Source organism: Lactuca serriola, chromosome 5 (genome assembly GCF_051521515.1).
Source record: "Lactuca serriola cultivar US96UC23 chromosome 5, Lser_US96UC23_V15, whole genome shotgun sequence".
Classification (NCBI taxonomy): domain Eukaryota; kingdom Viridiplantae; phylum Streptophyta; class Magnoliopsida; order Asterales; family Asteraceae; genus Lactuca; species Lactuca serriola.
The window spans coordinates 249,778,420-249,794,504 of NC_136412.1; the positions used below are offsets into that span (position 1 = coordinate 249,778,420).

Below are 16,085 nucleotides of genomic sequence, written 5' to 3' on the forward strand. Positions count from 1 at the left end.
CACTTAAACTAACAAGGCACGCCAGTTCAATAAGCCACAACAATTTCGAAGGGTTGTGTTGTTTCTCTCAACTAACTCTGTAACATATATATTTGAATGAATATACTCTGAGATGTTGCTCTTGAAGTGGTTAATAAAATCTTAGTTTTTGTTTTAAAGAATCCTTCTCCTTCTTTTACAGTGGGTATATACGTTGAAACTTTTCTACATATTTCTATATATGTTGTTTTTTGGGTTTAATCCTAACAAAGTCGTATTAGAGCCTTCACAATTTGAAGATCCGTGTAGAAAATACATCGCATGTTGTATGGCGTGAATCTTAGATTTGCATATTTGTAGTTGTTTCTATTAAAGTGAGAACAGCTACAAGTTCTTATGCATGTGGTACAGCTTCGAAGATCAATTTAGATATCTTAATTTGATCACATTTCGTAAGTGGATGCATGGAAGATTTGTCAAATGAAAAACATATTGTGTGTGTGTGTGTGTGTGTGTGAGAGAGAGAGAGAGAGAGAGAGAGAGAGAGAGAGAGAGAGATTTAAGTTGTGCATGTATGATCGATATATATTAGGGACGTGTTGGTTGCTGGAATAAAATCAAGAAGCTTTTAGTGGGTTGATGCACTGGATGTTAATTTACATAAGATGAAAGAGTTAATTTGGTTGTTACTCAAATAATTCGATTATTGATTGGTAGGGTTGATCCTAATCAATTTTAAGGTGGTGTTTGCATAATTAAAGACCCGAAAGGAGAATAAGTACTTGAGCGATGATCTCCAACAAGTGGAGATTAATTAATGAAGGCTTGTTTGTTCTTTGTGATTGCAAGTTTCTATGTGTGGTGTATGAAACCAAGTAAAAAAAATCTTGGTGAGATTTTTTTTCTTGCAGAAAACAAATGCAGGAAATTGTTTGATGATGATACGAACAATATGGTTGCTTCTATTGAAGGTTTGAATGATGTGTGGAAGGAAGGGGACTTCAAAAAGATGAAGTCTAAACCCCTACAAGTTAATAAGTTTAGGAAATTATTATTATTATTATTTTGAAACACTATCCTACTCCTAATCTAATCCTAAACACCATCTATGTCTCCTGGTGAAACTTAAACCCGTGACCTGTCATTTGAGAGAGTCACTCCTTACCGTTAGGCCAAAGGCCCTTTGGTGTTTAGTAAATTAATTAGTAGCAGCAGTTTCACATATGTTACCTAAGACTTAATATTTTGATTAGGGTTAGTTTAGTAAATTAATTAGTAGCAGCATTTTCACATATGTTCTTTTATGCGTTTATTCCCAACTATATGTCCTAGTTTTTTTGTGGACTAATTAAAAACCATAATGAAAGCAAAGTGCTTGACTGGTATGCATGCTGTTGTAACCTTTTTAAGGTGTATTTCCTTATTTCTTCGTATGCTTGCTAGCCTATTTAAATAATAACTAAACAGACATTTTACTCAAAACAATGTTAGTCATAACATTTTGGAAAATTGAACTTTACACAATCGGATTGTCGAAGAAGATTCCAGAATCTTAATCATATATCACATTTTATTACCAGATTTCCATGTTCTCTAACTCTAGAACAAACTTTATACGGAGTATATACGAATTTAGAAAACACTTCTTGTTTTTGCCTAAATAAGAAGTTTCTATCTCGTTTGGATTATCCTATTACAAAATTCGTGATACACATACATGATAAGGTTAAACTATTGTACAAGGGAAGTGATTATATGATATATACGATATCTGATTTTGATTATCAATATACATATTGTTTCCAACCCCCATTTTCTAACAAGCTATATGTGTTAACCTAAGTATATTTTACAACTTAGCTAATAATTAACTTATTCCTGTTACCGACTAATATCCTCTTGATGCACTTTTATGTTACTTGTAGAGACTGATTATTTATTTATATATGTTGCATTATGTTAACTGCATCTATCACCGGTTTCCCAGATAGAGCAGACAAACCAAAAAGAAACTAAAGCTATCCTTGATAATGCATTAAATAGATGGAAAGCAAATAAAACAATACCTTGGCTTGTGAAGAAAGATTCAATAGTTGATGATGTTCCTCCTTCACTTTGTTGTACCTCTCAGTAACTATTTTCATGCTGAAAAGAATAGACCACTAGATTAAAATATGCATCTGTATGTTACAACTTAAATAATGTAACACAATGAGAACTGGCCTCCTTGTAGATTACGTAATTTATATGCATAGTGCATAAAAATAATAATATTTTCATCACCATGAACATTAAACACACAGCAACAACCTCCTCTTAAAATTAAGTTAAGGGTAAAAAGAGCATCTTCAACCCATCCTGAAATCAGATTTCTTTCCTCATCCTCCTCTAAGGATGTCAACAAGAGCAACCGGGACAGGAATTGCATCCCCCGCCCCCGTCCTCGCCCCCAAAATTTTCAGCCTCCCCACCCCACCTCCGCCCCCAAATTCATAGATTACCCCCCCACCCCTGCTCACGTTTCCCTGCCCCTGATTTATTTTAAGATAGTTTTTTATTGGGCTAAAAGAAATTGTTTTATGGGCTTAAAAAAGCTATTTTTTGGATCAAAATAATCGTTTATAACATAATTTTACATATTAAAAACAAAAATTTATAAGATCTAAAAAATGTTATACTAATGACTTAAAAACATATTTTTTGTTGTCTTTCAAAAGCTCAAAATTATTGTTATTATTATTATATTTATATAATTAATATACATAAATATATATATATATATATATATATATATATATATATATATATTAACGGGGTCCCTATAGGTGTTCAGGACCTGCCTACCCCATTCTCGCCCCCGAAATTTAAACGAGGGTTAACTTTGCCCCCACCTCTGCCCCTGCCCCCGCCCCGTTTTTTTAACAAATATCCTCCATATAGGATTTGGGCCCCATGGATTCAAGGTCCCACAGGACTTTTTGACGTCTCGATTCTCCTTCAATCCTACCTCATTTCCATCTAATTTTCGGATATCTAAAGAGTAGTCCTCCAAATATGGAGGAACAATTTTTTATTTTCAAAAAAATAGAGTTGAAGTTTTAATTTTCTGATTTAATTTCTTTCTATTTTATTTTAAATATTTATAGTTTATTTTTATCTATTAATTATAATTCAAATGTAAAGTTTAATATTTATCGTTCAAATTCATATAAAAAATTAAATACATACTAAAATTTTGAAACACGAGAACATATTTATTAAAACTTACAATTGAATAATATGTTTTTCATATATATACAGCATTTTCATATATAATTCATGCCGATAAAAAAAATTTATTTCATATATATTGGTCTGGTCCGGTTCTTACTCGAAAACTACAAATAATTCATGTCGATAAAAAAAAAGTTTATTTCATATATATTGGTCTAGTCCGGTTCTTACTCGAAAACTACAAATTGAAAAGACCAAACTGTAAAATTGGTCATTATGGTTTGCGAAAAATTTTGGATAGGGTTCAAAAAGTTTCCAACTTGCATTGAAGATCCAAAATAAAAAACCTCATGTGATTTTGGTCCAAAAAAGTTTGAAAAGACGGTTATGCCCTTTTGTTATATTTTTTATAATTATCCTACTACTATTTTACTTTAAAAATAAAAATAAAAGAAAAGAATTATCCCCTTACCCCCACCTTTCTCTCTCTGTCTCTCTCTTTCTCTCTCTCTTTCTCTCTTCTTAATAAATTTAAAAATAAACACACACACACACAGTTACCTCACAAAAATCTACACATACTACAACTCAAAATATACACACCCAAATCCACAAAACAGACTAAAAATTCTAAACGCAATTTCAAATGCATCAGATGAAGTATAGTGAAGAAGAAAGGGATTAATATCACCCATGAATAATCTCTCAAGGTTTCTTTCTCAAACCGATGTGTCTTGGACTCCATCAATTTCTTCGTCTCTAATCTACATATCAATCTCTCATCCTACCACACAACCAACCGTGAATCTTCGTTAAGGAATCCACTTGACGACGACGATCTAGCACTGCCGCACTCGATTTAGCACTACCATTGCAGATCCAACTCCGATTAGGGTTATCGTCTCCATCTCAGACAACAGTAACCTCGAACTTCATCTATATCCTTCTCTGACGACGGCTAAGAGAAAATAAGCGGTACTACAGGGCTTGATTTCCATGGCAACCACTAGTGTAATGGGAACAGAAGGTGAAGTTGGAGTAAGAGCAAATGACGGCAACGACGATGAAAAACCACCACATTATAGCTCCTACAATCAACAGGACCAACATTTACAGAGGAACACTCCCCTACCAGCCACCATTGTCGCTATCGGCTAAGGAAATCTCTACCAACATTTAGTTAGGGTGTTGAAGAGATTTAGGGCTTGATTCAATTTTGGGCCTTCATAGCTTATTTCTTAGATGTTGATTTTGTCTAGAGGAGAGAGAGAGAGAGAGAGAGAGAGAGAGAACGATGGGGGTTGGTGCGGGTGGGGTGATAATTATTTATTTTTTCATTTTTAAAGTAAAATATTATTAGAATAATTATAAAAAATATAAAAAAAGAAAATAAAAGGATATAACCGTCTTTTCAAGTTTTTTTGGAACAAAATCACAGGAAAATTTTGATTTTTGACCTTCCATGCAAATTGAAAACTTTTTAGACTCTATCCAAAGTTTTTTGATAACCACAATAACCAATTTTGTAGTTTTTTCAATTGACAAACATTGGAACCATGAATCTACTCAGGTATAGGTACTTCGGTTCAGTCCAGGTTCGGCTTCGAGTTTTTCCTTGTCCACGAAATGCGTAGTTTATCATTTATGGAAAATTTATTCCAAGGACATATGTAACACCCGGTTCTGGATTGCCTCGTTTGTTGGGGGCTATGGCCCAGTCATCAGTTGACATAGGGGTTAGGGGTTGTGGTCAAGGAAGGAATTACCCTATATTGGATGTAGTTGCCAGGGTCTAAGTGAACCATGTATTCGATTATGTCTTCAGAAGCCAAGGGTATGACTATAAACTGATATCTCGGTCTTTTAATGGTTTTGGGTTTTAATCGTAAGGCTTTAAGGCTTAGGAGTGTGGCTAGGAGCGTAGGGCATCCCGCCACCTTTTTGTGGATATAAAGTTCGTCGAAAACAGACTTAGGGCGAGTGAGTTATGACACTTTGAAGGTTTTGGCAGAATTAGCCCCTAATGGAAAGAAGTGGCGGATCAGTCCCATGCATGTAAGGATTTGCATGTGTGTGATTAGCTGGGTACACCCAGCGTAGCTGGGGTACGCCCAACATATAAGAGTAAATGATCGCGGGTGGTTCATGAGTACGTCGGGTGTACAAAGAGGTACGCGGGGTGTACTCCTTACAGACCAAAACCCTAATTTCCCCAAATTATACCCTATATAAGCAACATCATACCAATCCTTAGGTCATTTCAATTCAGCCACCACCCCTTTTCACACCCATGAAACCCTAGATTTCCTTGGAGGGAGCTTGGAGCTTAAAAGAAGACTTGTTAGTGTGTGTACAAGAGGAGGAAGGTGGTGTTCAAGTGTTGATCATGGAAAGGAGCTTGTAGATCCAGAAAGTTCTCATATTTTGTAACCCATTGGAGGTAAAAAGCTCTGATCTTGACATTCCATTTCATAGATCCTGTTTTGGGTTGTTTTTGGCCATTTTTTTAGCCTTTTTCTTGGTCTTCATGAGCTAAGGTCGTTTTAGGACTCAAACTTGTAGATTTGGACATTCTAAGGTCCCCTCTCTCATAAAGGTGCAAGATTTGTGAAGTGTTTGAGTCCAAGCATTTGTTAAGACCATTCATTAAGCTCTTTTGAGCTCAAGAGTCCCATTAAGCCATGAATGTTAGTAAAGTTGCCAACTTTACTTGAAAAGAAACCTATAGAAGTCGGATTTGGAGCAAGGGTTGAAGTGATTAAGTGTTTATTTGGATAGGGTTGGACCTCGGAGGAGTACGCTGAGCGTACCCACCTGGTACGTGGCGCGTACTAGCCCCAACAGGTGTGTACTTAGCGTACCAGATGAGTACGCAGGGCGTACTCGGTCTGGTTGCCTCACTTTGTTTTTTTGACTTTTAGACCTTATACCATGGGCCAGTAGTTAGTTAGGATAGCTCATTTAGTAATTCAAGCCTTTTTGGAAATTGGGCCTTCTTGGGTTAGGTCCATGATAGATTTGAGCCTTATTGGGCCTTGTGGGCCATTTCGGGTTTGGGCTATTATTTGGGTTGCGGATTGTTGGACTAGGTAAGGATGTATGTTTGGATTGGAAATAAGTTATTGGGCTTAAGGTAAGGCCCGTGAAAAGGTTTGGTTCCAATTTGAAAAATTGGGCCATAGGTGGGCCATAATTGGGCCTTTATGATTATGAGATATTGGGCCATTAGAAATGCCAAATGTTTGGATTGGACTAAATGGTTGGGCCTTAGAATAAGACCATGTAAAGGTTTAAACCCCAATTTGGAAAATTGGGCTATATGTTGGGCTTTGACTCATAGTTGACTTTTGGGCCTTTGGATTGGGCCTTAGGCTTGAATCATGCTAAGATAGGGGTAAAGCAGTCTTTTACCCCAAGCATGGACTTTTGGGTATATGTTGGAACCTAATTGCTGATGGGATGTTATTTTGATGATTGACAGTTCGAGAACCTGTTATCCTGTAGCTAGAGTTTTGTCTACGTGACTTCAGTAGTGTGAGGTGAGTTACCTTCCAATAATAGTGGGTCTAAGGGCACAATGTCGGCCCACTCGTAGGAGATATTTGTTAGATGATTGTCTTTGGGATAATTCTCTGGTTTGCCACTATCTGATATGCTTGATGTGCTAGGATGCTCTGTTATATATGTTAGTAGTAGTATGGGTGAAATAGTCCCCGGATACTGGTTGAAAGATACCGAAGAGGTAGTCAGAACCCATGCATGCCTAGCAGTACGTTATGTTATGTTATTATGTGGTAGTGGTAGGGGTGAAATAGTTCCCGGTTACTAGTTGAAAGATAGTGAATGGGAGGCCAGCTCCCGGTTACCGGTTGATAGATACCGAAGGGGTAGGTCGGGCACCTAAATATGCCTTACAGTATATTTAGGTATGTTATGCTATGTTATTATGTGGTAGTGATACGGGTGAAACAGTCCACGGATACTAGTTGAAAGATACCGAAAGGGTAGGCCAGCACTCGGATATGCTTTGTAGTATGTGTGTTGTATGGTATGTGATATGAAAGGAGAACTCACTAAGCTTCGTGCTTAATGTTTTCATTTTTGGTTTCAGTTACTTCGTTTTCAAAGGAAAGGAGTCGGTGATCGCAACGCATCATACTATGTTTTCCGCACATGAGATCTTTGGGATTACACTCTGATACTGTTTTATGATAACACGTTTTGATTATTGACATTTTGGGTTTTGACATGGGATGTTATTATGGATGTCTTTATACTAGTGATTTTATAATAACTTAATTAAAAATGAAATTATTGGTCTTGAATTTTGGAATGTTACAACATATGTAGTAGTTTTTTCAAATGTATGTGTAATATTTCTAAAAGATGTATGTATATTATTTATTTATAAGTTTGTTATAAATCTAATCTTTTTTATTGAATAATTATTGTTAATAAATTAATAATTAATTCAAATTCATTATATTTGAAAATTTTATTTTGTTAGAATTTTATGATAACATAATTGATAATATTATTGTAGTGAAAAAAGATAGAATATATATTTGTTAAAATCTAATTAGTAGAAGATGTATTTTTGACACTATATATAAATTACAAAAAGGGAATATATTATAAATATATTTTCGAGTAAAAAATAAGGTTAAGAATAAAATATAATTAGAGATGAAATACTATTTATCTAATTTTTTACTTAATTTTTTTTAAATGAAGATGTGTTGGAGATAATCTAAACAGTTAGTCATAATACATATTGTCCATGAAATTATGGAAGAAATGACCATGTGATTTTACATTGCATGCAAGTACTAAGAACAATAGGTTATGTTCTTTAGTCTAAATATAAGGGTTTTTTTGTTTTTTGTCTGCAAATATGTTCGATCGTTTTTGTCTACGTTGTGCAAACCATATGTAGACATAAACCCTCGAAGAGTGTTTGTTTTTTGAAGTACGCAAACCCAAAAAATGTTTACGAGAGGTTTTCTTGACATACACATGGACGAGTATCTTCTAAAGTATTCACAACTCATTAGGTTCCCTCTAAATCCTTTTATATTGTCAATTCTCTAATCTATACAAATTTAACTTGATACTCTTGTTTCAAAGAACCAAATCGTGTCTTTTTCCTTTTTTATTTTATGTGAATAAGTTTATTTCAAGTAATATTTTATAACAATCATTGATTTAATAATCATATTTAATATAAAACCATCATAAATATGCATACTCGTAATATAGTCCTATAACAATGTAATTTGTTTGGTTTTTTTTATTATTATAACAATATGTGGAAAATTTTAACAAGTAATATAGAGATGTGATATCTTTATTTATGTTTTTTATTAGTCTATTTAAAAAACGTTTTTATTTTTATTTTATATTGTTTAATTAAATAGAAAATCATGATGAAATGTACGAAAATAAAAGGGAAAATGACAAAAATGTCCTACGAACTTTCTAGGGTTTACCTGTTTAGTCCCTAAAGTTTTTGTCAGGCTTTATGGGTCCCTAACCTAGGATATGACCTGCTTTTTTAGTCTCTGTCAACTTGTGATAACCGGTTCAGTGACCTTTTAGACCAAAAAAACTCACTTTGTGCCCCTATAAAGTCAAAAAAAATTAGTTCGGGGATCAATACAAATTGAGTGTTAATCAACTTTAGAAGAAAATGAGAGTTTTTATTGTATGAATTGATCCCCGAACTTATTTTTTGGCTTTATAGGGGCACAAAATGAGTTTTTTTTTTTTTTTTTGTCTAAAAGCTCACTGAACCGGCTACTTCAGGTTGACAGGAACTAAAAGAGCAGGTCATATCCTAATTTAGGGACCCATACAGCTCGACAAAAACTTTAGGGACTCAACGGGTAAACCCTAAAAAGTTCGTAGGCATTTATGTCATTTTCCAAAAATAAAATCATATCTTTCTACAAAAGTATTCGTCAAAATTATCTAGAAGCTTGAAATTGTAGCTTTTAATTGTATATGATTGTTTGTCAAAAATATATATATATATATATATATATATATATATATATATATATATATATATATATATATATATATATATATATATATATGATTTTGTTTGTATTTAATTGTTTCTAAAGACATAATTGAAAACTTTTGAAATGTATAAAATTAAATATAACAATATATGTATAGATATTAAATTAAAATATAATAAAGAAAAAGTGATCGTCTAAATTATAATTTTAAGATTTATAAATATTCTGTAATTATTTTAATTTGTTTAGAGGTTGGTTTTGTATTATTTTTATGTATAATGATATAAAAATATTAGTGTCGTATTGATTTTATTTTATGTAAATGAAGTAAATCGGTGTTAAAAAACTTGTTTAAGTTTGTAAAATTAGTTTATTTAAATTTAGATTTATTTTAAAATTCTGAAGATTGTTAAAAATCAAAAAAAACTTCTTATTATTATTGTAGACATTTAGTCAATCTCTTTTGTTGCAAAGGATTACAGATGTGGTTTGCAGACTACAGATGTTTTGACTTCGAAAAAACAAACACACTTTCAATTTCTCAAAGATATCAAAATCCTAAACTTGCTATGCATCAAGTGCATGTGCAAAATGAATCCAAATTGATAAACAGCTGAGTTTCAAGATGCTAATGTATCCACCCTTACTGGAATCTGTGACTCCATTTATGCAAAACACAGCCCATATTTTCATTTACTGATCTCTCTTACATCCGGTACTCAGAACTGAACCACAGACTCATTTTGATTAGTAGCCCCATGGGCAGTCTATTTCTCCCTTCTTAAGTGACACAAATTAACACTTTTTCATGAGTACTAATTAATCTCCAGCCTTTCGTGTCTTGGGTTCATGAAAGTTCAAATTTCACAACGAGATATCAAAAACTTACTCGTGAATGTATACAGTAAGAATTGATTTGTGCTTCCTACCACCAACAAGGACTACATATTCTTATATATACTTCCTCAAGATTAACAGAAGAGTGAAATTTTACCATTTCTTATCACCCTTTAATTTCTTCCTATGCACTTTATCTTTTCACGATTTTGTCCACTCAAGTCAAAGGATGGAAAAGCAATTCTAGCAAAATCATTACAAGAACAAACAGTAAGATCCAAGCAGCTAGCTGACTGCAACCATCAATTACTCTCTGCAGATATGTATATTAACCATCTTTCCTTGTTGAGGTTATCTCTTATTTGCACTTTTTCTATTTTCTGTTCTTTATCCCTTATTTTAAGGGCTTCAAACGTTTCCTAGCTTATCTAGGGTTCTCTTTTCTTTTCCATACATACATATACTCATGTATGCCTTCTGATTCAATCAATAAGGAAGCAAGTTTATAATTAAGTTTACTGCTAAATTTATTATTCCTAATTAAACAACAACATGAATCAAATCAATTGATCATTGACTACTCCCACACATGTCGATCCAAGAAATAAAAAAAACCAAAGTGACATCCTCTACTCTCTACAAACCGTATATATAGTTCCAGGTATCGATGCCCTAGTTTTTTCCTATTTTCAGTGTCACAAACTAACATTTGCGCATGACCAAGGTCAAATGATAACTACATATACATACATGTCAAACAAAAGATGTACATATATATAATAAGTATATGAAAGTTGACCAAACCTTGAGCTAGCGAACTCGTGGAGCTTCCCAGTGCTAGAGAAGATAATGACTCCGACTTCAGCGTCGCACAAGATAGCCAACTCCTTAGCCTTCTTCAACAATCCATTCCTTCTCTTAGAGAAAGTAACTTGCCTGCTGGTTGAGTTATCAATCCTGCGAATCACAATCTTCCCTCTCCCCATTAATTAGTAGGGTTTCAGCAAGCTGCTCTCGATCTGTTGATATTAGATCAAGCAAGTAACAGCAAGAAGCAAAGAGAATCAGGAAAAAAGTGAGTGTACGTATATATCAGTGGAGAATCCAAGAAATCATTGTTCAGGTAATTATAACTTTAAAAAGAGATGTAATTCCAAATTTTCTTAAACTAATAAGTTTCCTTCTAAATTAAAGAAAGATATCAAAGTCTACATGTAAGATCATTTATGCAAAGAAGACAAAGAAAATACTTTGAAAATAAAGGGTGTTGATTACATATATAGAAAAAGCTTACTAATTTGAGCTTAATTACCGTATTGAAGATTCTTAGGGAAGAAGGAGTTCTTATTTGGGTGTGAGATAGCTGGTCATTTCAAGGAATAAGGACAGCTAAACCATCAAATATTAAAACGACCGACGACCGTACATAATTCCTAAATCCATTTATTAATATGACTAGATAACGTAATTTACAGTAAGCTTTTTTTCTGGCTATGTTTATTTTTTCATATAAATTAATAATGGTTAACTATATATAAATTATACAAAATACCGTTATCACTTTATATAAAATTGTTGGTTTATGGATTTTCTTATTAAAACGGTTTATTTATTAATAAGATAATGATTCTGATTTTACTAGGAAAGAAGTATATATTTTGGTTTACATCATTTGGAATGAATCAAATTACATGGTGATTTTCAGTTTTTGAGATCCAATTATCCCGAGAGTAGGGAATAAAATATGTAATCGATAAAGGTGATGACATATTGACATATGACAGGTAGGGGTTGAAGGCCGCTGAGCTGATTACCTTAAACTTGTCGAAACACAAGTTGGCCGGGCGAAGTACTGTGACTACCATAAAATAAAGTTAATTTATATAAATATTATTATTTTGGTCTATGCTTTTGAGCCCTTTGCCTCACCTATAGATCACCAACACGTGGCCGAATACAGACATTTCTTATAGGGTATTTGAATTATACCTTAGCTATATCAGCGCTTAACAAACAGCCAAAACAGGCCCGTGATAATATATATGGACTTTTGATCCCTTTGCCTCACCTATAGACTACAATTTTGAATTTTCATTTACCAAATAATGATAGTTTATAGAGAAGCAAATAAATTAAACATAAATTTAGTCATAAGGGTTTGACTTTTGATATATGTCAAAGATGTTTGTTTTTTAAATCATATCATATGTATATAGAAGATGTGTAATAAAAGTATGCGATCTAAAAAGAACTTATGTTATGTATTTTTCCGTATTTTGGATGCTTTACAACTGATGATTAAGCCTCCTTTTATAGCCTAACTAGCCACCATTTCTACCACTATCATTACTTGTGTTCGCTAAAGAGTAAGTAGAACTTGCCATCCTAGGTGTCATTTTGTCAACAAAAGGGTCATCCGAAAAAATAACATTAACAACATTGATAATCTAGATGATAGTTAAAGATGGCGGCGGTTGTTTAGGAGACAATTTGTAGTGGAGACGGTGGAAGGTGTGGTAATGATGGTGGTGACGGTGGTGGTGGTGAGAGTGGCAGGGATGGTGGAGGGGTGGATGTGGCGGTTATGGAGTTGATGAAGGTGGTGGCAACGGCAACGTTATAGGTGTTGGTGTTTGAGGTAGCAGTGATGGTCGTGGTGGTGGCGGTGGTGGTGGCGATGGATGGGTGGATGTGGTGATGGCGTAGGTGGTGGAGATGGTGATCGCGACAACATTAGAGGTGTTAGTGATTGAGGTAGCGGAACTGGTGGTGGCGATGGCGGAGGGGGTGGATGTAGTGGTGGCGGAGTTTGCGGAGGAGGTGGCGACGACAACGTTAGAGGTGCTAGTGGCATAGGTGGTAGTGGTGGGGGTGGGGTGGGTGTGTGAGAAAATTATTATAGAAGAAAAAGTGAAAAAATAGAGTTAATTATTTTTTAGGTTAGCATGTATTTGGAAATTAGAAGACGTTTTTCATGTCTTCTATAAGAGAAGGACGTACAAACCTTTTTAGATCAGTTGTATTCTAAAAAACAAATAGTCATCACGAAAATTCTATATGCATGCGTAGAAAAAAGAGCTTTTAAGAAGAAAAAAAACACCACATAAATCTTTCTGTTATGCCCAATAATAACTAACATATTTTATAGGGGGGGGGGATTAAGGACTGAACTATATGAAATTACTTTTTGGAAACGATGATATATATAACATCCGGTTTCGAGGAGCTTCATATTTAGAGAATTATGGGCATTAATGGATCAATTTAGGGCCGAGACTTCAAAGGGTTTGGGTTATAAAAGTTGTATAATCCAAGCTTTCGGTTTGTGTTTTGGGGGTCCATGGGTATAATTGTAAAAGTGATGCTTAAGGCCTTTTATTGAATCAAGGATTCTAGTTCGGAAGGTTTTGAGTCTAAAGAGATTAGATGATATGACAGGGTTTTGCATTACCTTTCTAAGCATATAAAAAACACTGAAATCGGATTTGGGACGCGAGTGTTATGACCATTAGAAGTTAGGAAGGTTTTGGGTTTAGGCTAGTACGTTGGACGTACATGGTGTATGTTGGGCGTACTAGGCTTAAATGACCACGAAGGTTCTGTTAGGAATAAATCTGAGATGACGAATGTGAAATATCAAGAACAATCAAGAATCAATCACCATAATATACAAGTAATCCGATAAAGGTTTTGTGCATATTGATTAAGATATGAACGTACAAAGAAAACCCTAATCAGGAAATAGCTTATCTCAAAAGATAACTTAATGATTATTTATAGGGAACATAAAATATTTACCAAAAATATAAAACTAATGCCTTAAAAGAGCTCGATGAAGAACTTCTATTGTAAAGGCACCGTAGGGAATCACAAAACGATTAACACTAACAAGGCTTCCCAAAATAACGAAACATGCCAAATCAGTTTCAATATCTCAAAATACTCAATAGGTTCACCCTGGTACGTTGGGCGTACACAAGTCAAAAGCAAACCCTAATATGTAGGTCTTGACTCTATTTAAAGACCTTAAATTATTACAAACCCTTCTTACCTTTGGCCTCCATCCTCTCTAACCCTAAATTTTAAACAATATCCTTATCTGTGAGATCCTTGAGCTTTTGAGTGTTTTGGAGTATTCTTGGTGCATCTTGGAGAAGAAGCTGCTCATTGGAGAAGTGTTGGTTGTCTTGGAGCTTGTAGATCTAGACCTTATTCACCTTTATCATTCTTCTGGAGGTATAGAACTTCAAACTTGATGGTTCTTTTTGTAGATCTAGTTTTGGGTTATAATTTTCATGTTTTGTTCCCATGGTTTTGGTTCTTATGAGTAAAAGTTACTCCAGAGCCTAAGGGTGTCATTTCTTGTTAGATGTGAGGTTCATGTAGCATAAAAATCGAATCTTGATAAGTATAATTCTTCCATTCATGAGTTAGTGGCCTTTTTGGTGAATTTATGACTTTAGGGATTTTGTTTGGACATCATTAAGCCATGCAAAGTCATAAACCAGGAACTTTATGAGTTAAGACGTCCCTTGGAATCAGATCTGTAAGTTAGATGTTTTGTCTTAAGGCATTAAGTGCTTAATGGGAGTTTTGGCAATCAGGAGCATCGTTGGGCATACATAGGCGTACGCTCAAGGTAACGCGTTGCAGCCCCATTTCCTTTGCTGTGAGAACCTGTACGTTGGGCGTAACAAGGTGGTATGTCGGGCGTACTCACCAGAAGGCCTTTTGGGCCTTAGGTCTTTTGGGCTAATCTTAGGCCTTAGGTCTTTTAGGCCATTCTTGGGCCTTTGGTCTTTTAGGCAGTTAGTGGGCCTTAGGTCGTGGCTTGTTGGGCCTATAGTAGGAAGCGTAAAAGGGTATTTTACCCTTATGATAAGGATTATGATTTGGACTTTCGTTTATTACCCTAAATAGTGATTAGGGTTGGTTTGACTATGTTCAGTGTGAGGAGTCGTGGTAGCAGCAGCCAGAGAGTGTGATTTCTACATCTTCAGATTGAGGTGAGTTTTCTCACTATATTTGTGGGTTGAAGGCACCAATTTCGGACCATTAGATTATGATGTAGGATGGTAGTGATATTTGTGACACTTATTGATATGTTTGTATGTTCTTGTTGTCTTTGTGAGTCTTGCTAGTATAAATGTATGTTTAGTTGTAGGGGATGAAATAGATCCGTACTAGTGGAAAGATACCGAAGGAGTCGGGAGGTACTCAACAATTCGGAAGGGACTCAGAGAGTCAGAAGGGATTCGGGGGTGAAATAGACTCGTTGTATGATATGTATGATATATATGTATGATGTATGGTAGGTGGTATTTGGGGAAATCACTAAGCTTTGTTCTTATGGTTTAAGTTTATGTTTTAGGTACTTTTGGTTGGAGAGGGGAAGGACCAGCCTGATCGCAACGCATCCACCCATGTTCCTCAATTTTTATGATCTTGGGATCTGTACTCTGATAACTATTTTTATATTTGCACATTTTGATGGTTGTTTGAGATATTTGATGAATTTTGGTTGAGTTAAAAATGAAATTTTACTTATGATTTTTATGATGTTACAAGTTGATATTAGAGCTTTGGTTTGAAGGATTCGGACACATCTTCAAGAGTGTCTGAACTTAAATTGAGAATTTGATAAGTTTTTCATAAAGAAATGATTTTCAAAAAGGGGTTACTACTAGAAAGAAGGGTGTGATGCATGCAATCGGTCGAGCTCAAGTAAGTGTTGCCAAAATACCCATTCATGTTTATTGATTCAGTTTATGAATATGTGAATAACATGATAGATTAGGGTTAAGGATCTTATCAGGATTTGTATGAGAGGAGAGATGCCTTGTATGCTTACCATATGATCCGCTACAACTACATGCTAGTATGGACTACTGCTAATATATTAGGATGGCCTGTTAGGCAGTGCTTTGGTTAGAAATCGATGCTTAAATGTTGCTTGCTTTGTGCTTTTAGGAACCAATGCTAGTGCTAATTGACTATCCAGCGAATATGCTAGGTTACATGTTGCAGAAA

The 16,085-nt window shown here is 34.6% G+C and overlaps 1 protein-coding gene across 1 annotated transcript in view; it reads right to left on the reverse strand.

Annotated features, from left to right (window-relative positions):
- The window catches only part of LOC145051547 (MADS-box transcription factor 23-like), a 30,523-nt gene extending 19,360 nt beyond the window's left edge, over window positions 1–11,163 (reverse strand). Inside the window, exons 1-2 of the mRNA XM_078999469.1 lie at window positions 10,860–11,163; window positions 2,046–2,124 (exon numbers count right to left, since the gene is read on the reverse strand). Of these exons, the coding sequence (XP_078855595.1) occupies window positions 2,046–2,124; window positions 10,860–11,041 (261 nt within the window). The 5' untranslated portion in view covers window positions 11,042–11,163. The remainder of the gene's footprint in view (window positions 1–2,045; window positions 2,125–10,859) is intronic.
- Window positions 11,164–16,085: the final 4,922 nt, after the last annotated feature.